This window comes from Podarcis erhardii (genome assembly GCF_964252035.2).
Source record: "Podarcis erhardii genome assembly, chromosome: 8".
NCBI classification, from domain to species: domain Eukaryota; kingdom Metazoa; phylum Chordata; class Lepidosauria; order Squamata; family Lacertidae; genus Podarcis; species Podarcis erhardii.
Genome location: NC_138499.1, coordinates 1,462,683 through 1,478,449, shown reverse-complemented (window position 1 = coordinate 1,478,449; position 15,767 = coordinate 1,462,683). Strand labels below are relative to the sequence as shown.

Genomic DNA, 15,767 nt, shown 5'->3' with positions numbered 1-15,767 from the left:
GAAACAGACAGGAACTTAATAGGAAACAATAGAATAAATAGGTTATAATGTGTGCTGGGCCCGGGGTTCACCCGAGCAACGCGGTCCAGGTCCGGTCCCAAATCCAAGGGAGGAGTCAGTCCGACAGGGCCAAGCCAGGACACGAGGCAGGAAACCAGGCAAGGGCAGGCACAGGGTCTCAGGCAGGTTCCAGCAAGCAGCAATGTTGCTCCCGCAACCTGGGGCGGGGTCCGACAGACTTTTATCTCTGTCGGGGTAATGGCCGGTCCTGATCCCCCAGCGACTCACCTCCCTGTCTCGCCCGAAGGCGAGTACTCCTCCTGCGAGTACTCAGGTCCTTCCTTCACTCAGACCTCAGTCTCTGCAGCTCGGGAGACGTCGGTGGATTACTAGACCCAGGGGCCGCCTCAGCCTCCCCTGACCCAACCGGTAGTGGAGCAGCTGTAAGTGATGGCCCAGCTGAAGGCAAGGAGGTCATCCCAGCATCTGGAGCCAGGGCAGGCTCAGGCCCCTGACTCGGCCCAGCTGGTGCTTGTTGCAGGGGAACCTGTGCAGACTGGGGCTCTTCAGGATCAGGCCCCAGACTTGGTTCAGATGCCTCCTGAGGCAGAGGATCCAGTGCGGACTGCTCCGGTTCTGAGCCCAAGCCCGAGTCCCAGTCCATCACTTAATGAATGACTTATCCCAAAGACCCCCTGCCCTCTCCATCATCTAACGTTGGCTCAAAAGAATACTTACATCCTAGGTTAACCATGCCTGGTTAGCTCCCACAGGATTAGAGACCTTCTTGTCACCAACCGACACACCACTTTGCTTCTTTAGGCTTTCCATGGGGATCCTTCTTCCTCTTAGACCAAGGAGCATAGGCGCCCTAGGAATAGCTGCCTGCTTCTCTTGCAACTTTGCTGCCGGAAGCAGCACTCGTTTGCTCTTGTCGCTTTCCATTCATGCAATAAACCCGCCTTTGTCCATTCCTCTTGTGAGTGAACTTATTGGGGTCCAAGGCGAGGCTTCTCCAGAGGCCACCGTTCTCCCTCTTTCCCCATGCCAAGCCAAGGATTTTCCCTTTCCCTGAAGCTGTGGTGTCCTCTGGGGCTCAGGCCACATTCTCTGTCACACACAGTCACACACCTTTGGGATACCTAGCTGGCCACAATGAGAACAAGATGAGATGGTCTATGGCCCTTCCGATGAGCAGCACTTGCATGCCATGGATCAACCCAGCCCATCAGAAAGGTGTTGACACCACCAGGATCTAGGGATCAAGATCAAGTTTTGACATCCTTCATCTGAGCTGGGTCTGAGTGGGCTTGTGTGGTTTCTTTTTTATTTATTTATTTTTTAAAAAATAATATTTATTAAATTTTCCAATAAGAGCATACAAATACAAACAACAACAATAAGAACAAACACAAACAAAAGACAACAAGTATAATTTCAAACCTTCTTTTCTCAACCTAATTTCCCCGACTTCCTCATACCTCACCGTTTTGTATTCTAATTTCATTATCCCATCAGCAAATCCATTCCCTTATTTCCCAAAAGTTTTTTACTAATTCCATTCCCTTCCTTACTCAACATCTCTGAAAACCACATTATTTTAAAACCCATGTCAATCTAACATTCATTTATTTTATAATATTTATTAAGATAGTCCTTGAATTTCTTCCAATCTTCTTCCACTGTCTCTTTCTCCTGGTCTCAGATTCTGCCCGTCATCTCTGTGGGGCTTGTGTGGTTTCTGACTCTCTCCCAAGAGGAAATAACGGCACCTCCTTGGCAGGAGATGATTTTAGAAGAAGACATCCTCATTCCATTTATCCCATTTAGAGGTCAGATGGATGCCAGACTTGAGTACTGATACTAGCAGGTCCCAACCACATCAGCTAAGCTCCAAAATGAACACTTTGTGGCCAGCCTTGTGGAGGAAGGGGTGCTTCCCTTTTGAAATGGCCTCTACAAACCCATGGAAACGTCTCTGCCTCCCTCCTCCCCCCCCCCCGGCATCTTCCCAGAGTGTAGGCAAATTAGCAGCAGACAGTCTAGGTTTCCCTGAGCCCTGCAGCTTTGACTAGTCATGTAAACCAGGTGAGGTTTGCCCATGGGTCACAAACCCTCAGTGAGTTAGGGACCGCATGCAAAAGCAGGCTCCAGCAGGTTGACTGGATGAGGCCAAGAGTGGATACTATGGTGAAGAAGGAGGTTCCTCCACATGCTTTAGAGGGAAGTGAGGGATGGATGGGGGCTCATCAGCTTGGGAAGGTAGCTCTCCTTGTTGCTGTTTAGTCGTTGTCCGCCTCTTCGTGACCCCCTGGACCAGAGCACGCCTGGCACTCCTGTCTTCCACTGCCTCCCGCAGTTTGGTCAAACTCATGCTGGTCGCTTCGAGAACACTGTCCCACCATCTTGTCCTCTGTCATCCCCTTCTCCTTGTGCCCCCCATCTTTCCCAACATCAAGGTCTTTTCCAGGGAGTCTTCTCTTCTCATGAGGTGGCCAAAGTCTTGGAGCCTCAGCTTCAGGATCTGTCCTTCCAGTGAGCACTCAGGGCTGATTTCCTTCACAATGGAGGGGTTTGATCTTCTTGCAGTTCATGGGACACTCTGGTCCTAAATCTCTGCTGCTTTGAGGGATATCTTTAGAAGAAAAGTCTAAGAAGTAACCCTATCCAAATGTGGAGTGGAATCCCTAAGGCAATTGGATGACGCCTTGTATACCTCCTTCTGGCGATTCCTGCCGCCAAGCTGGTGCAAAATGTATTTCTCTGCTATCCTTTGGTCCACATCAGTGAGACTGAAGGGGGAGGTCTTGCTGTCTGGGCAGCCTGGGACTTCCATGCACATTGCCCAGGCTTGCACCCTGAGGAGGTCAGTTTGGTGCTCCTGATGCAATGGTTTGACTTCACCTCCAGAGACTCACTCCTTTGTCTCTTGAGACTGACAGAGGCCAACAATAACAGCAACCATTCCCACTCTCTTCTGTCAGAATTACCGGTATCTATGACCTATGTCTTTGTCCATGGAGTTTTCTTGGCAGGGGATACTGGAGTGGCTTGCTGGTTTCTGCTGCAGGTGGATCACATTTAGTCCAAACTCTCCACTATGACCTGTCCATCTTGGGTGGCTCTGCATGGCATAGCTCATAGCTTCTCTGAGTTATTCAAGCCCCTTCGCCACGGCGAGGCAGAGCTCTGGTTTTCCCAGTAGTGCTGTATGGAAGTGAGAGCTGGACCATCAAGAAAGCTGATTGCCGAAGAATGGATGCTTTTGAATTCTGGTGCTGGAGGAGACTCTTGAGAGTCCCATGGACTGCAAGAAGATCAAACCCCTCCATTCTGAAGGAAATCAGCCCTGAGTGCTCACTGGAAGGACAGATCCTGAAGCTGAGGCTCCAAGACTTTGGCCACCTCATGAGAAGAGAAGACTCCTTGGAAAAGACCCTGATGTTGGGAAAGATGGAGGGCACAAGGAGAAGGGGACGACAGAGGATGAGATGGTGGGACAGTGTTCTCAAAGCTACAAACATGAGTTTGACCAAAGTACGGGAGGCAGTGGAAGACAGGAGTGCCTGGCATGCTCTGGTCCAGGGGGTCACGAAGAGACGGACACGACTAAATGACTAAACAACAACAATGACCTATGTTAGTGGAGTGCCAGAGGGCAGCTAAGGCGTCAATGCTTACTGGCCAAGATGGCTCTGTTCTTCCTCCTCTGTCATAGATCATCTACCTCTGAATGCCAATTTCTTGGGCATCACAAGTAGCGAGAGCTCTGTTGCACTCCCCTGCGCCTTGTGGGCTTCCCACGGGCATCTGGTTGGCCATTGAGAGAACAGGATTCTGGACTCTGGTTGGATCCAGAAGGTTCATCTGAAGTTCTTAAGAGAGCCTCTTGACCTCACACAGGTCTCAGTCCCTCCCCACCTATGACTGCATCACCAAAGCTCATCCACGCTCCTTCCTCAAGACTGTTGACTCTGGAGCTTAATGGGCAAGGGACACAGCCAAAATAAACACTCATTTTAGGATTTGCTTGTTCCAAACATGCATTGACTGATAATTTGAAGTCTTTCCTTTGGCACCTGCTAGAGAGGAATGTTATTTCCTCCTGTGGGAGGGATCCAGCAACCCAGTTGGAGATGGGGGTGGGGTGTAGGTGTAGGTCCCAGAGTTCAAAGAGTTCAGAAACTGGATTTTTTGTTCTTGAGGGCATGTTACAAATCCATGAGGACCTCCAGCTCTTTGGAGAATGACAACTGCATAGTAATTCAACAAGTCCAAATCTGAACTGAACAAGTTTTACATGTTGTTGACATGCCAGGCTGTTCAATGGCACTTCGAATTCGCCTCCCTGCCTGTCTTTAACCTCAGCCCTCCCACTGTCTTTCTTAGAATTCTTCAGGCTGTCGGACCCTAATTTCAGAGGCTGAGTTCATGGTTCCCGTACAGGACCAAAGCCCAGTTTCCCATGGTGTTTGGGTGAGGAAACGTGCAAAATTCTGTGGCTGAGGAATCTGGGGGGATGGAATTTCCCCCACAGACCAACAGCATTTTAATGATGATGATGATTGAAATTTCTATATTGCCCTTCAACTGAGGATCACAGGTGGTTACAATATAAAGACACAAAAATACACAACATATATATATATATATATATATATATATACCATATTTTTTGCACCACAACACTCACTTTTTTCCTCCTAAAAAGTAAGGGGAAATGTCTGTGCGTGTTATGGAGGGAATGCCTATGGGTGGCATGCTTACGGATTTTCCTCCTCTAAAAACTACGTGCGTGTTATGGTCGGGTGCGTGTTATAGAGCGGAAATTCCGGTATATTGCACACTTCTTCAGATACACTGAAGCAGAAGTCACCTGACCCTTATATATACAGTGGTACCTTGGGTTACATAAGCTTCAGGTTACATATGCTTCAGGTTACATACGCTTCAGGTTACAGACTCCGCTAACCCAGAAATAGTACCTCGGGTTAAGAATATAGATAGGTAGCCGTGTTGGTCTGCCATAGTCAAAACAAAATAAAAAAATTCCTTCCAGTAGCACCTTAAAGACCAACTAAGTTAGTTCTTGGCATGAGCTTTCGTGTGCATGCACACTTCTTCAGATACACTGAAACAGAAGTCACCAGACCCTTCTATATAGTGAGAAGGTGGGGAGGGGTATTACTCAGAAGGGTGGTGGGAATGGGTGATTGGCAGATAGCTGTGATGAGCCTGTTGACGACTCTTAACGACTGCAATAGGTCTTTTTTTATTTTGTTCGGGTTAAGAACTTTGCTTAAGGCTGAGAACAGAAATTGTGCGGTTGCAGCAGGAGGCCCCATTAGCTAAAGTGGTGCTTCAGGTTAAGAACAGTTTCAGGTTAAGAACGGACCTCCGGAACGAATTAAGTACTTAACCCGAGGTGCCACTGTAGTGGGAAGGTGGGGAGGGGTATTTCTCAGAAGGGTAGTGGGAGATGGGTGATTGACTCAGTGGGTACAGTGAACCTGCTGATGACTGTTAGCGACTGCAATCTCTTTCCATGGTTTATTTTACATATCATAAATCCCTGCATCATTATTATTATTATTATTATTATTATTATTATTATTATTATTATTTTAATATTATTATATTAACATTGTTATTATTATATGGCATTATTATTCCATTATTATTGCATCCAACATAACTTATTTACACTGTTGAATTTATATTAATGCTGCCAGCGCTTTCAGCTGTATGCAATTCTTTTCAATAAACGTTTCCCAATCTTCTTTAAATGTGTGTTCTTCAAGAAGAACAAACCAAGTGTTTCACAGGGGTGAGACCCCACCTCCAGAGAGAGAGGACAGCTGTGGGAAAGAGGGGTCTTTGCTGCTGTAAGGCAGCCTTCATCTTTGGAGTAGGAAAATCTGTTGTTGTTGTTGTTTAGTCGTGTCCGCCTCTTCGTGACCCCCTGGACCAGAGCACGCCAGGCCCTCCTCTCTTCCACTGCCTCCCGCAGTTTGGTCAGACTCATGCTGGTAGCTTCGAGAACACTGTCCCACCATCTCGTCCTCTGTCTCCCCCTTCTCCTTGGGCCCTCCATCTTTCCCAGCATCAGGGTCTTCTCCAGGGAGTCTTCTCTTCTCATGAGGTGGCCAAAGTCTTGGAGCCTCAGCTTCAGGATCTGTCCTTCCAGTGAGCACTCAGGGCTGATTTCCTTCAGAATGGAGAGGTTTGATCTTCTTGCAGTCCATGGGACTCTCAAGAGTCTCCTCCAGCACCATAATTCAAAATTCACCCCTTCATGGATCACTGCCTTGCCGTGGGGAAGGGGCTTGAATAACTCAGAGAAGCTATGAGCTCTGCTGTGCAGGGCCACCCATGATGGACAGGTCACAGTGGAGAGTTTTGACCAAACGTGATCCACCTGCAGCTGAAACCGGCAAGCCACTCCAGTATCCCTGCCAGGAAAACTCCATGGACAAATACAACAGGAAAATCTACTGTTGCAGAAATGCTACAGAGCATGGGCATCAAAGCAGAAAAGTCAACCTTACTGTGAGGGAATTTTAATTATTTTTTAAAAGGTTTTTGATCGTTTTAAAATCTGTATGTCTCCCAAGAGTCCTGCTTCTGTGTGAGTCACATTCCTCCAGGGACATGTCCCTTGCATTGGGCGGTTTTCCTTCTCCTTACGGACCCCCCCCCCAACCCTCAACACTGTTTAGGGACAGTGCGCTCTGCTCTGTTGAGAAATTCCTCGTCTTTCCCAATAGCTTGAAGTGTGTAGGCCTACCTTCGCTTTCAGCAACACAGCTAGGTCACACTTGCTGCAGGTGAAAAGGGACCCCTGACCATTAGGTCCAGTCATGGCCAACTCTGGGGTTGCGGCGCTCATCTCGCTTTATTGGCCGAGGGAGCCGGCGTACAGCTTCCGGGTCATGTGGCCAGCAGGACTAAGCCGCTTCTGGCGAACCAGAGCAGCACACAGAAACGCCGTTTACCTTCCCACCAGAGCGGTACCTATTTATCTACTTGCACTTTGACGTGCTTTCGAACTGCTAGGTGGGCAGGAGCAGGGACTGAGCAACAGGAGCTCACCCCGTCGTGGGGATTCGAACCGCCAGCCTTCTGATCGGCAAGTCCTAGGCTCTGTGGTTTAAGCCACAGTGCCACCCGCGTACTTGTGCACATTTCCAGCTAGGAAGACAAGCATGGCACAGGTGTTGCAGAGCACTGCAGTAGCTCCCTCTTGGCCCTATGCACACCGTGAGACAGCACTTGGCCAGTCTAGGGATGTGGATGGAGTCTCTCAGAGCAGCCCTAGAGACATTTACAGTATAAGGAAGTGATGGATTCAAGGCTGGTGTTGGTGATGCTGATGCAACTGCCAAGAGAACATTAAGGTGAGCCATGGAGTGGTAGAAGTTCAAAACAACTCATTCTCCTTCCACAAGGCCGACCCAAAAGTGTTCATTTTGGAGCTTGGCTGATGTGGTTGGGACCTGCCAGTATCAGCGTTCAGTTTGGCACCCATCTGACCTCTAAATGGGATAAATGGAATGAGGATGTCTTCTTCTAAAACCATCTCCTGCCAAGGAGGTGCCGTTATTTCCTCTTGGGAGAGAGTCAGAAACCACACAAGCCTTCTCAGACCCAGCTCAGATGAAGGATGTCAAAACCTGATCTTGATCCCTAGATCCTGGTGTCACCATCTTTCTGATTGGCCAGGTTGAGCCACGTCAGGCAAGCGCTGTCCATTGGGAAGGGGATAAAACCTGGAGGTGCAGGACTCCTCTGGAAGCAGGGAGGGAAGTCTCAGTTCCAGTTGGGGGAGAAGAACCTGTGTCTCCTCTCCCACCAAGAGCAACAGACGCTTCTGCAGACCCCGAGAAAGAGAGGCAAGGTAAGTCGAGAAAACCCACTGGATGTGATCTTTGAGGTCTAGAACTTCCTACCCTACCCTCTCCATAAAAAAGTAGGCCCTGATCCTTATTGGGTAGATCTAAAGCTGTATTAGTATTTTTTTAAGTCTATTAACTGACTTTTAGGGATCTCCAGCACTTTGGAGAAGGACAGTTCCTATGGCCAGCCTAGCCACAGATTCTGAATTCAGGACTCTTAGCTATCACCCAAGCCCTGCAATGGTGCTAAAGGGGAGCTAGCCCCCTCCCCATGGCTCCATTACGGGCTCCTCGCTCACTGCCTTCTGTTCCTCCCCTTGCAGGATGATCCTCGCTCGGACTTGGCTGCTGGCCCTGGTGTTCCTGGCCGGATTTTGGGTGACCCAGAGCTGCGATTCTGATGTGCAACATTCTAGTAAGACCTAGGGAGAGGGAGGGGAAAGTGGGGCTGGTCTGTGGGCAGAGCTAAAAGGTTCCCCTCCCTGTGATCACTCTGATTCCTCCCCAAACCAGTAGCTTATAAGCTGCTTTGTGATGGTGAATAATAATAATAATAATAATAATAATAATAATAATAATAATACCCGCCCATCTGTGCTGGGTTTCCCCAGCCACTCTGGGCAGCTTCCAACACAATATTAAAATAAAGTAATGCATCAAACATTAAAAGCTTCCCTAAACAGGGCTGCCTTCACATTTCGTCTAAAAGTCAGGTAGTTGATGTTCTCTTTGACATCTTGGCTTCTCACAGGGAGCGAACTGCCAGAAGGCGCTCGGAGCTGGACTTCAGTGTCTGGGCAGAACGATGGGGATGGAGACGCTCCTTCAGGTATACTGGGCTGAGGCCATTTAGGGCTTTAAAGGTTAGCACCAAGGCTTTGAATTGTGCTCGGAAACGTCCTGGGAGCCAATGTAGGTCTTTCAAGACTGGTGTTATATGGTCTCGGTGGCCGCTCCCAGTCACCAGTCTCGCTGCTGTGTTCTGGATTAGTTGTAGTTTCCGGGTCACCTTGAAAGGTAGCCCCACATAGAGCGCATTGCAGTAGTCCAAGCGGGAGATAACCAGAGAGCAACCACTCTGGCAAGATAGTCTGCAGGCAGGTAGGGTCTCATCCTGTGTACCAGATGGAGCTGGTAAACAGCTGCCCTGGACACAGAGTTGACCTGCGCCTCCATGGACAGCTGTGAGTCCAAAATGACTCCCAGGCTGCGCACCTGGTCCTTCAGGGGTACAGTTGCCCCATTCAGGACCAGGGAACCCCCCACACCCACCCACCTCCTGTCCTGACTTGTCAGGATTCAACCTCAATATGTTAGCCGCCATCCATCCTCCAACCGCCTCCAGACACTCACACAGGACCTTCACCGCCTTCACTGGTTCTGATTTGAAAGAGAGGTAGAGGTGAAAACTTGGGCGTCCTCTTACTCACTGGGTAGGGGTGTGTGTGATATTTTCCCGTGATCCATTGCAAAGCCTGAAGGGTGAACCGAGTCTTGAACCATCAGATGACAAGCCATGATGGGACGGTGAAATTTCCCCCTGCGTCAAGCTATAGGGCCTAGACTGTTCCATGCAAGGGGAGAGCAGAAGTAAACAGAAGGTTGCCTGAGAGTGCGGGGAGAAGCAGCAATAATGATCATTTTGCGTTATGTAATCTCCACTCCCCTACCAGGGCAGCAGGGGCATAATTGGCATCCACAGTAAAATGTAGCCACTGGTCCAAAATGGTTGGTGACACTTGATCTGAGAGGTCCTTCACATCTATGCATGTTTGGGTTACCTGGCCCAGAGATATTTAGATCTTTGAATGTTAGAAACAAGACCTTGAACATATCCGCGACCAGAAGGAAGAGGAGACACAAGAGGATTGGAAGAAATTTAAAGAATACTTAGCTAAATATTGTGGTGCAAGATAAATAGAAAATTCTTGGAAGTATCAAATAGGCTTAGCGGTAGAATAAGAATAGGTCTTAGTAAGTATTAAAACAAAACAAATTCCTTCCAGTAGCACCTTAAAGACCAACTAAGTCAGTTCTTGGTATGAGCTTTCGTGTGCATGCACACTTCTTCAGATACACTGAAACAGAAGTTTCCAGACCCTTCTATATAGTGAGAAGGTGGGGAGGGGTATTACTCAGAAGGGTGGTGGGTATTAAAGATTGTAATAATAGTAAAGGAGAAGAAGTTTGTAAATGAACGGAGTTAATATTATTAGAAATATATTTGGAGAACTGCTATAAAAGTGCTATAAAAGTGATATAATGAAATTCAGTTAGAGGGGATTTGAGGAAGTCACCTATTAATGTGAAGAAGTTGGGTATTAGAAGAAATAATCTTTTTTATATGTGTTTAGTTTATTGTTGTGTTTTCTTTGTTGATTGTTTTTATGTTTGCATGTGTTTATGGGATGTTTTAAATGTTGAAAGTCAATAAAAAAATTTGGGGGGGAAAAGAAACAAGACCCTGAACATGGCCTGACAGGTGACTGGCAGTTCCCTCAGCACAGGTGTCATATGTCTGCATGCGGACCTGGTTGAAATATTCTGCACCAGTTGCAGGTTCTGGACCAACATCAAGGGAAGGCCCACATGGGACCCATTACAGTAGTCCAGTTGTGACATCCCCAACGCATGAATCACAGCGGCCCAGCTATCCCTGTCTGAGAAAGGGCACAGTTGATGTACCAGCCTAAGGTGATAATGGGTTCTTCATGCCACAGAGGTCATATGAGGCTCCAGGAAGAAAGATGCATTGAGGAATTTCCCCAAACTCTGTTCCTCATCACAACCCCATCTAAAGCTGATGAATTCCGCCCCTGGAAACTGGTCACCCACAAATTGCCAGAATTATTGATTATTTAGTGTGTGGGGGGTGTTACTGGCAAATGCAATATAAATTTTGTAAAACAGAATGACATTTATTCCTGGCTTATTGGCATTGCTGTTATCTGTAGGTTAACTGTTAGTCCTTAATATGAAGGAAACGTAGAAGCATCTAGGTGGCGACTGGGAGAACAGGATGGGCCCTTTGGGCCTGATCCTGCTGCGTCAGGGCTCTTCTTGTGTTCTTACTGTCGGGAATTCAAGCCCATATCAGGAGAAACTGGCAAGAATCCCAGGCACCCGGCTTGATTCCCTGTTGACCTCCCTGGCTGCATTCCCCAGCAGGCGCAGGCAAGATTTCGATCGGCGATTCTTCTCAAACGTGAGAAGAACACACCCCCTCTTTCCTGCCCCCAGGCAGGGGAAAGAGATAGACAGAAACGTATTTACATGCTTTTATTTCTGTCTTTGCAGCGTTACAAAAAACATGACTGCTCTCTTCAAACTCCAGCAGTCTAGGGACAAACACTTCCTGCACTTCCTGGACAGGAATAAACGGAAGAGCTCATATTACACTCTGAGCTAATTCCGGTGCTTCGGACTGTGAATTGACTGTCCCTCTGTTTCCCACGGGCAGTCCCAACATTCTCATCATGTTTACTTTTCAAGCTAGCAGTTTGTAGCTGCATTGCTTCAATATCGTAACACTTACTTCTCCCCATCTTCTTTCCATCAAGCTGTTGCTCCAGCTGTCAACTTGGCCAGAGGCCGCCCAGCCTGTCAGTCCTCCACTTACCCCCATCCAAGAGATCCGTCAGCCGGCAAAGCTGTCGATGGGAACTCTGACGGGATCTTCTTCCATGGCTCCTGCACCCACACCAACTCTGAAGATGCACCCTGGTGGTATGTGGACCTGGGGGAGCAGTATTCCATCTCTGCCGTGGTGGTGAAGAACCGCTTGGACTGCTGCGGCAGTAGACTCCTGGGAGCCCAGATCCGTGTGGGAGACTCCGTGGCTGACCATGGCAAGACCAACCCTCTGTAAGTTCCAGTTGCTTCTCCCCTCCCCACTCTCTCCTCAGCAACTACATCCTGGGAGATACCCTCAAGATCACTTGCTCTGGATTAGTTAACTTCTATTTTACACACACACACACACACACACACACACACACAGTGGTACCTCTGGTTGCAAACAGGATTTTAGACGTTGTTGGACTACAGCTCCCATCATCCATAACTATCAGCCATGCTGGTTGATGGGACTAGAGCCCAACAATATCCAGAGGTCCACAGATTAGCTATCCTGTCATACAACAACACTGACCATGCGAACCTCCGAGATGGACCGTGTGGGGTGGAATCTGAGGTTCTGTTCCTACCGGCATGGTCAAGTCCAGAGAGTACCATCAGGGAGTGCTTTAGGAATCCCGGGCAGCTGTACTACAGGGCTACCACAGCCATAGAAATAGATGGAGTCATTCTGAATTGCTTCCACCCCAAGGCTGACCTCCCTTTCCCCTCTGCAGCTGTGGGAAGATTACAGATTATAATCGTGGCTCCATCAGCTCCATCAATTGCCAGGGGATGAAGGGTCGCTATGTGAGCGTGAACCACCCTGGAGAGCCAGCTATTCTGACGTTGTGTGAGGTGGAAGTTTATGGGACAAAGGTGGAGGATGCGCCTTTGGAATAAGCAGCCATGCATCGTGTAGAAAGGGGTACGGGCAGAACTGATGGAATCGGTGTTGGTTGTCCAATAAATATCCTTTGAGCAGCCTTCTTTTGTCTCTCCAGTTTGTTCGTCAGAACCAAGGGGGTCTGTGATTTTGCCAGAGCCATCGAGGAGGCCAAATGATGCCTTGTGGAGACTGCAAGTCCTATTTGTCAGGGATCCCTCACAAAGAGAACTGGTCGCACAACGAGGGAGGCCAGAGAATTCTTCTCTTTGATGACATGAATGTAGAAATCCCACCTGTGTGCATTATTCCTCACTATTCAGGACCAGAACTCCTGATTGCACCCCACATCTGATGATAGTGCAGGGAGGGTTGACACTGAAGATTATCTCTCCTCTCCACCCCAACACACAATTTCCTAAAGCTGTTATCATGAACCTTGGTAGAAGTTTAGGACCCATCAGGAAGAGGTTAATTGATGGGCCCTTATTGACTTTGAAAGAAGGAAGAGTCAAGGTGTATATGTAAGACAAGTTATAGATAGGTAGCCGTGTTGGTCTGCCATAGTCAAAACAAAATAAAAAAATTCCTTCCAGTAGCACCTTAAAGACCAACTAAGTTAGTTCTAGGTATGAGCTTTCGTGTGCATGCACACTTCTTCAGATACACTGAAACAGAAGTCACCAGACCCTTCTAAATAGTGGGAAGGTGGGGAGAGGTATTACTCAGAAGGGTGGTGGGAATGGGTGATTGGCAGATAGCTGTGATGAGCCTGTTGACGACTCTTAACGACTGCAATAAGTCTTACAGGAAAAAGCAAGGGGTGAAAAGGTGAAAAATGTCTTTGAGACATTGGATTCTTATCTCATTATACATGACAAAGCCATGTTTCAGTGTATCTGAAGAATTTTTTTATTCTGTTATGTAAGACAACACTCTCAAACAAGTTTGTGTTACTGTTGTGGTTAGGAAAAGAAGTGGAGTGGATGGCTTTTTAAATAAAAAGTGCCCTAAAATCAAAACACCATGAAAAAAATGGAATCCAGACACTTGAAACGCCTGCCACAAGGGAAACAAGTAATACCGTATTTTTCGCTCTATAGGACGCACCCGACCGTAGGACGCACCTTGTTTTAGAAGGGGAGAACAAGAAAAAAAATTCTCCCCCTCTCTGCTCAGCGCCCCTTCAGCGAAGCGGCAGGAGAAACGGAGCCCCTTCCATTTCTCCTCCCGCTTTGCTGAAGGGGCGCTGCACAGCTCTCCCTCTCTGCTGAAGCCAGGAGAGTCTTGCTCTCCTGGCTTCAGCAAAAGGAACCCGAAGCCCTAGGAGCGCAGCACGAGTTCCCGGCTATCCCTCAAGCCTGGAGAGTGAGAGGGGTTGGTGCGCATTGACCCCTATCGCTCTCCAGGCTTCAGCGAAAGTAACGCGAAGCCTCCGAAGCGCGGAGGGAGCACTCCGCTCAAGCTATCGCTCAAGCCAAGGAGCCTGCATTCGCTCCATAGGACGCATACACATTTCCCCTCAATTTTTGGAGGGGGAAAAGTGCCTCCTATAGAGTGAAAAATACAGTATAGAAGATCTAAGCTGAAACCTTAGATTTTAGAGTGCTCCGCAGGTTGGGAATGGGTGAAGAGTCCTCTAATGTTGAAGTGGGAAGGATTCTGAATCCCGGTGGTTGGAAACCAGGGGAGGGAAGAGTTGTGCTGCTCTCTGGTTGGCCACTGTGGGAAAAGGAATAGCAGGCCATTCTCCTGTTCTGAACCTCCTGAGCCTATGTCTATCCCTGCTCTAGCTGGAGAGGCCAGGGACTTTCCCTGAGCCCACCTGCCTATGTTCTGGACTGTGGCCCCTTCCACCTCGAGCACAACATAAGGGGTGGGGGGTCATCCCAGGCTTTTGGCTTTCCTGTTGGCACTGGGGGAAGGGGACGCTGGCCTAATCCTGCAGGCTCTGACGCTGCTACCTAGGAGGTAGCCGGCAAGGCTAGCAGCAGCCGAGTGACTCCGCTAGGTGGCAGCAAAGCAGCTTCGTGGGGTTTAGAGTCCCTGGGATATGTTGGGGGTGGTTGGTGCTGCCTGCCCTGGTGGGGGGGGGGAAAGGCTCAGGAGTCCAAGGTGGGGGAGGCACAGATCCCTGGGGTGCACAGCCTGCGGGGTGTGGAAGGGGTCGGAACTCCATCTGTGTCCCCCCTCACTAAAGTCGCCACCCTTGCTCTCTGCCCCCCCCCCTTGTGCCAAAGGGACCCCTCCTTCTCTGAGTTGCTCTCTACTGGCCTCTGCAACTGCCCTGGTCTCAGAGACTTTGGCTTCTTTTCCCAGGCTTTGCTCGGCAGAATTTCCCCTGGGCAGAAACTCCCCTGGATTGCCAGCTGCGGTTCCCATTATTCCAAGGCATGATGTTTGGAAGAAGAAGAGAAGAAGAGTTTGGATTTGATACCCCGCCTTTCACTCCCCTTCAGGAGTCTCAAAGCGGCTAACATTCTCCTTTCCCTTCCTTCCCCACAACAAACACTCTGTGAGGTGAGTGGGGCTGAGAGACTTCAGAGAAGTGTGACTAGCCCAAGGCCACCCAGCAGCTGCATGTGGAGGAGCGGAGACCCGAACCCGGTTCCCCAGATTATGTGACTACCACTCTTAACCACTACACCACACTGGCTCTCCCAGTGGAGCCAGTGATAGCCTTCTACTCCTCCACGCATTTGCCTAATCCTCTCCGAAAGCTGGTGGCCATTACTGCCTCAAGTGGGAGGGAGTTCCACAGGTTAACTGTCAAGAAATCCCTTCTTTTCTTGAGTGCTTTTGTTAAGAACAAAGGAAGAAAATCTTTTCCCTATCCACTTTCTCTGTGCTATACATAATTTCACACACCTCTTATTATGCCCCCCTTCTTTTTCTCGGCTAAAAAGCCCTCAATATTATGCCCAGCTTGACTTTGGAACAGTCTCCCCTTCCTTGGAGGTTTTTAAGCAGAGGTTGGGTGGCCATCTTTCAAGGATGCTTCAGCTGAGATTCCCGCATTGCAGGGACTTGGATCAGGGTCTCTTCCAACTCTACAATTCTATGATTTGACCCTTTCCTCTCTGGGATGAAATCCCAAGGCCTGAGTGTGGGTCTAATGAAGACTTGTGGGTCAACCTTAGACGGCAGATGGCCTGTTCTGTGCGTCAGGCCAAAGGACAGCATCTCTTGCAGGGAGGATCTGGATGATAATCTTGGTCATTTGGTGGCCCTTTATACCCATTGCTGTCTTTTTATTTGTATATATTGCTTGTTTCATGTTGCGCTGGCCATTGGCTAATGCTAATAAAGTTTATCTATCTCTCTCGCAGGGAGGGATGCGGGAGAGACAAAACAAGCCAATTCAGAGGAAG

The 15,767-nt window shown here is 48.6% G+C and overlaps 1 protein-coding gene across 1 annotated transcript; it reads left to right on the top strand.

The window, feature by feature from the left end:
- The first annotated feature begins 7,768 nt into the window (after positions 1 to 7,768).
- On the top strand, positions 7,769 to 12,496 carry LOC309348230 (fucolectin-like). Its single transcript, XM_081873274.1, has 5 exons — positions 7,769 to 7,897; positions 8,219 to 8,310; positions 8,647 to 8,724; positions 11,456 to 11,759; positions 12,248 to 12,496. Exons 2-5 carry the CDS (start codon positions 8,220 to 8,222, stop codon positions 12,411 to 12,413), a joined length of 639 nt encoding a protein of 212 aa, XP_081729400.1. The 5' UTR covers positions 7,769 to 7,897; position 8,219; the 3' UTR covers positions 12,414 to 12,496.
- The last annotated feature ends 3,271 nt before the right edge of the window (positions 12,497 to 15,767 follow it).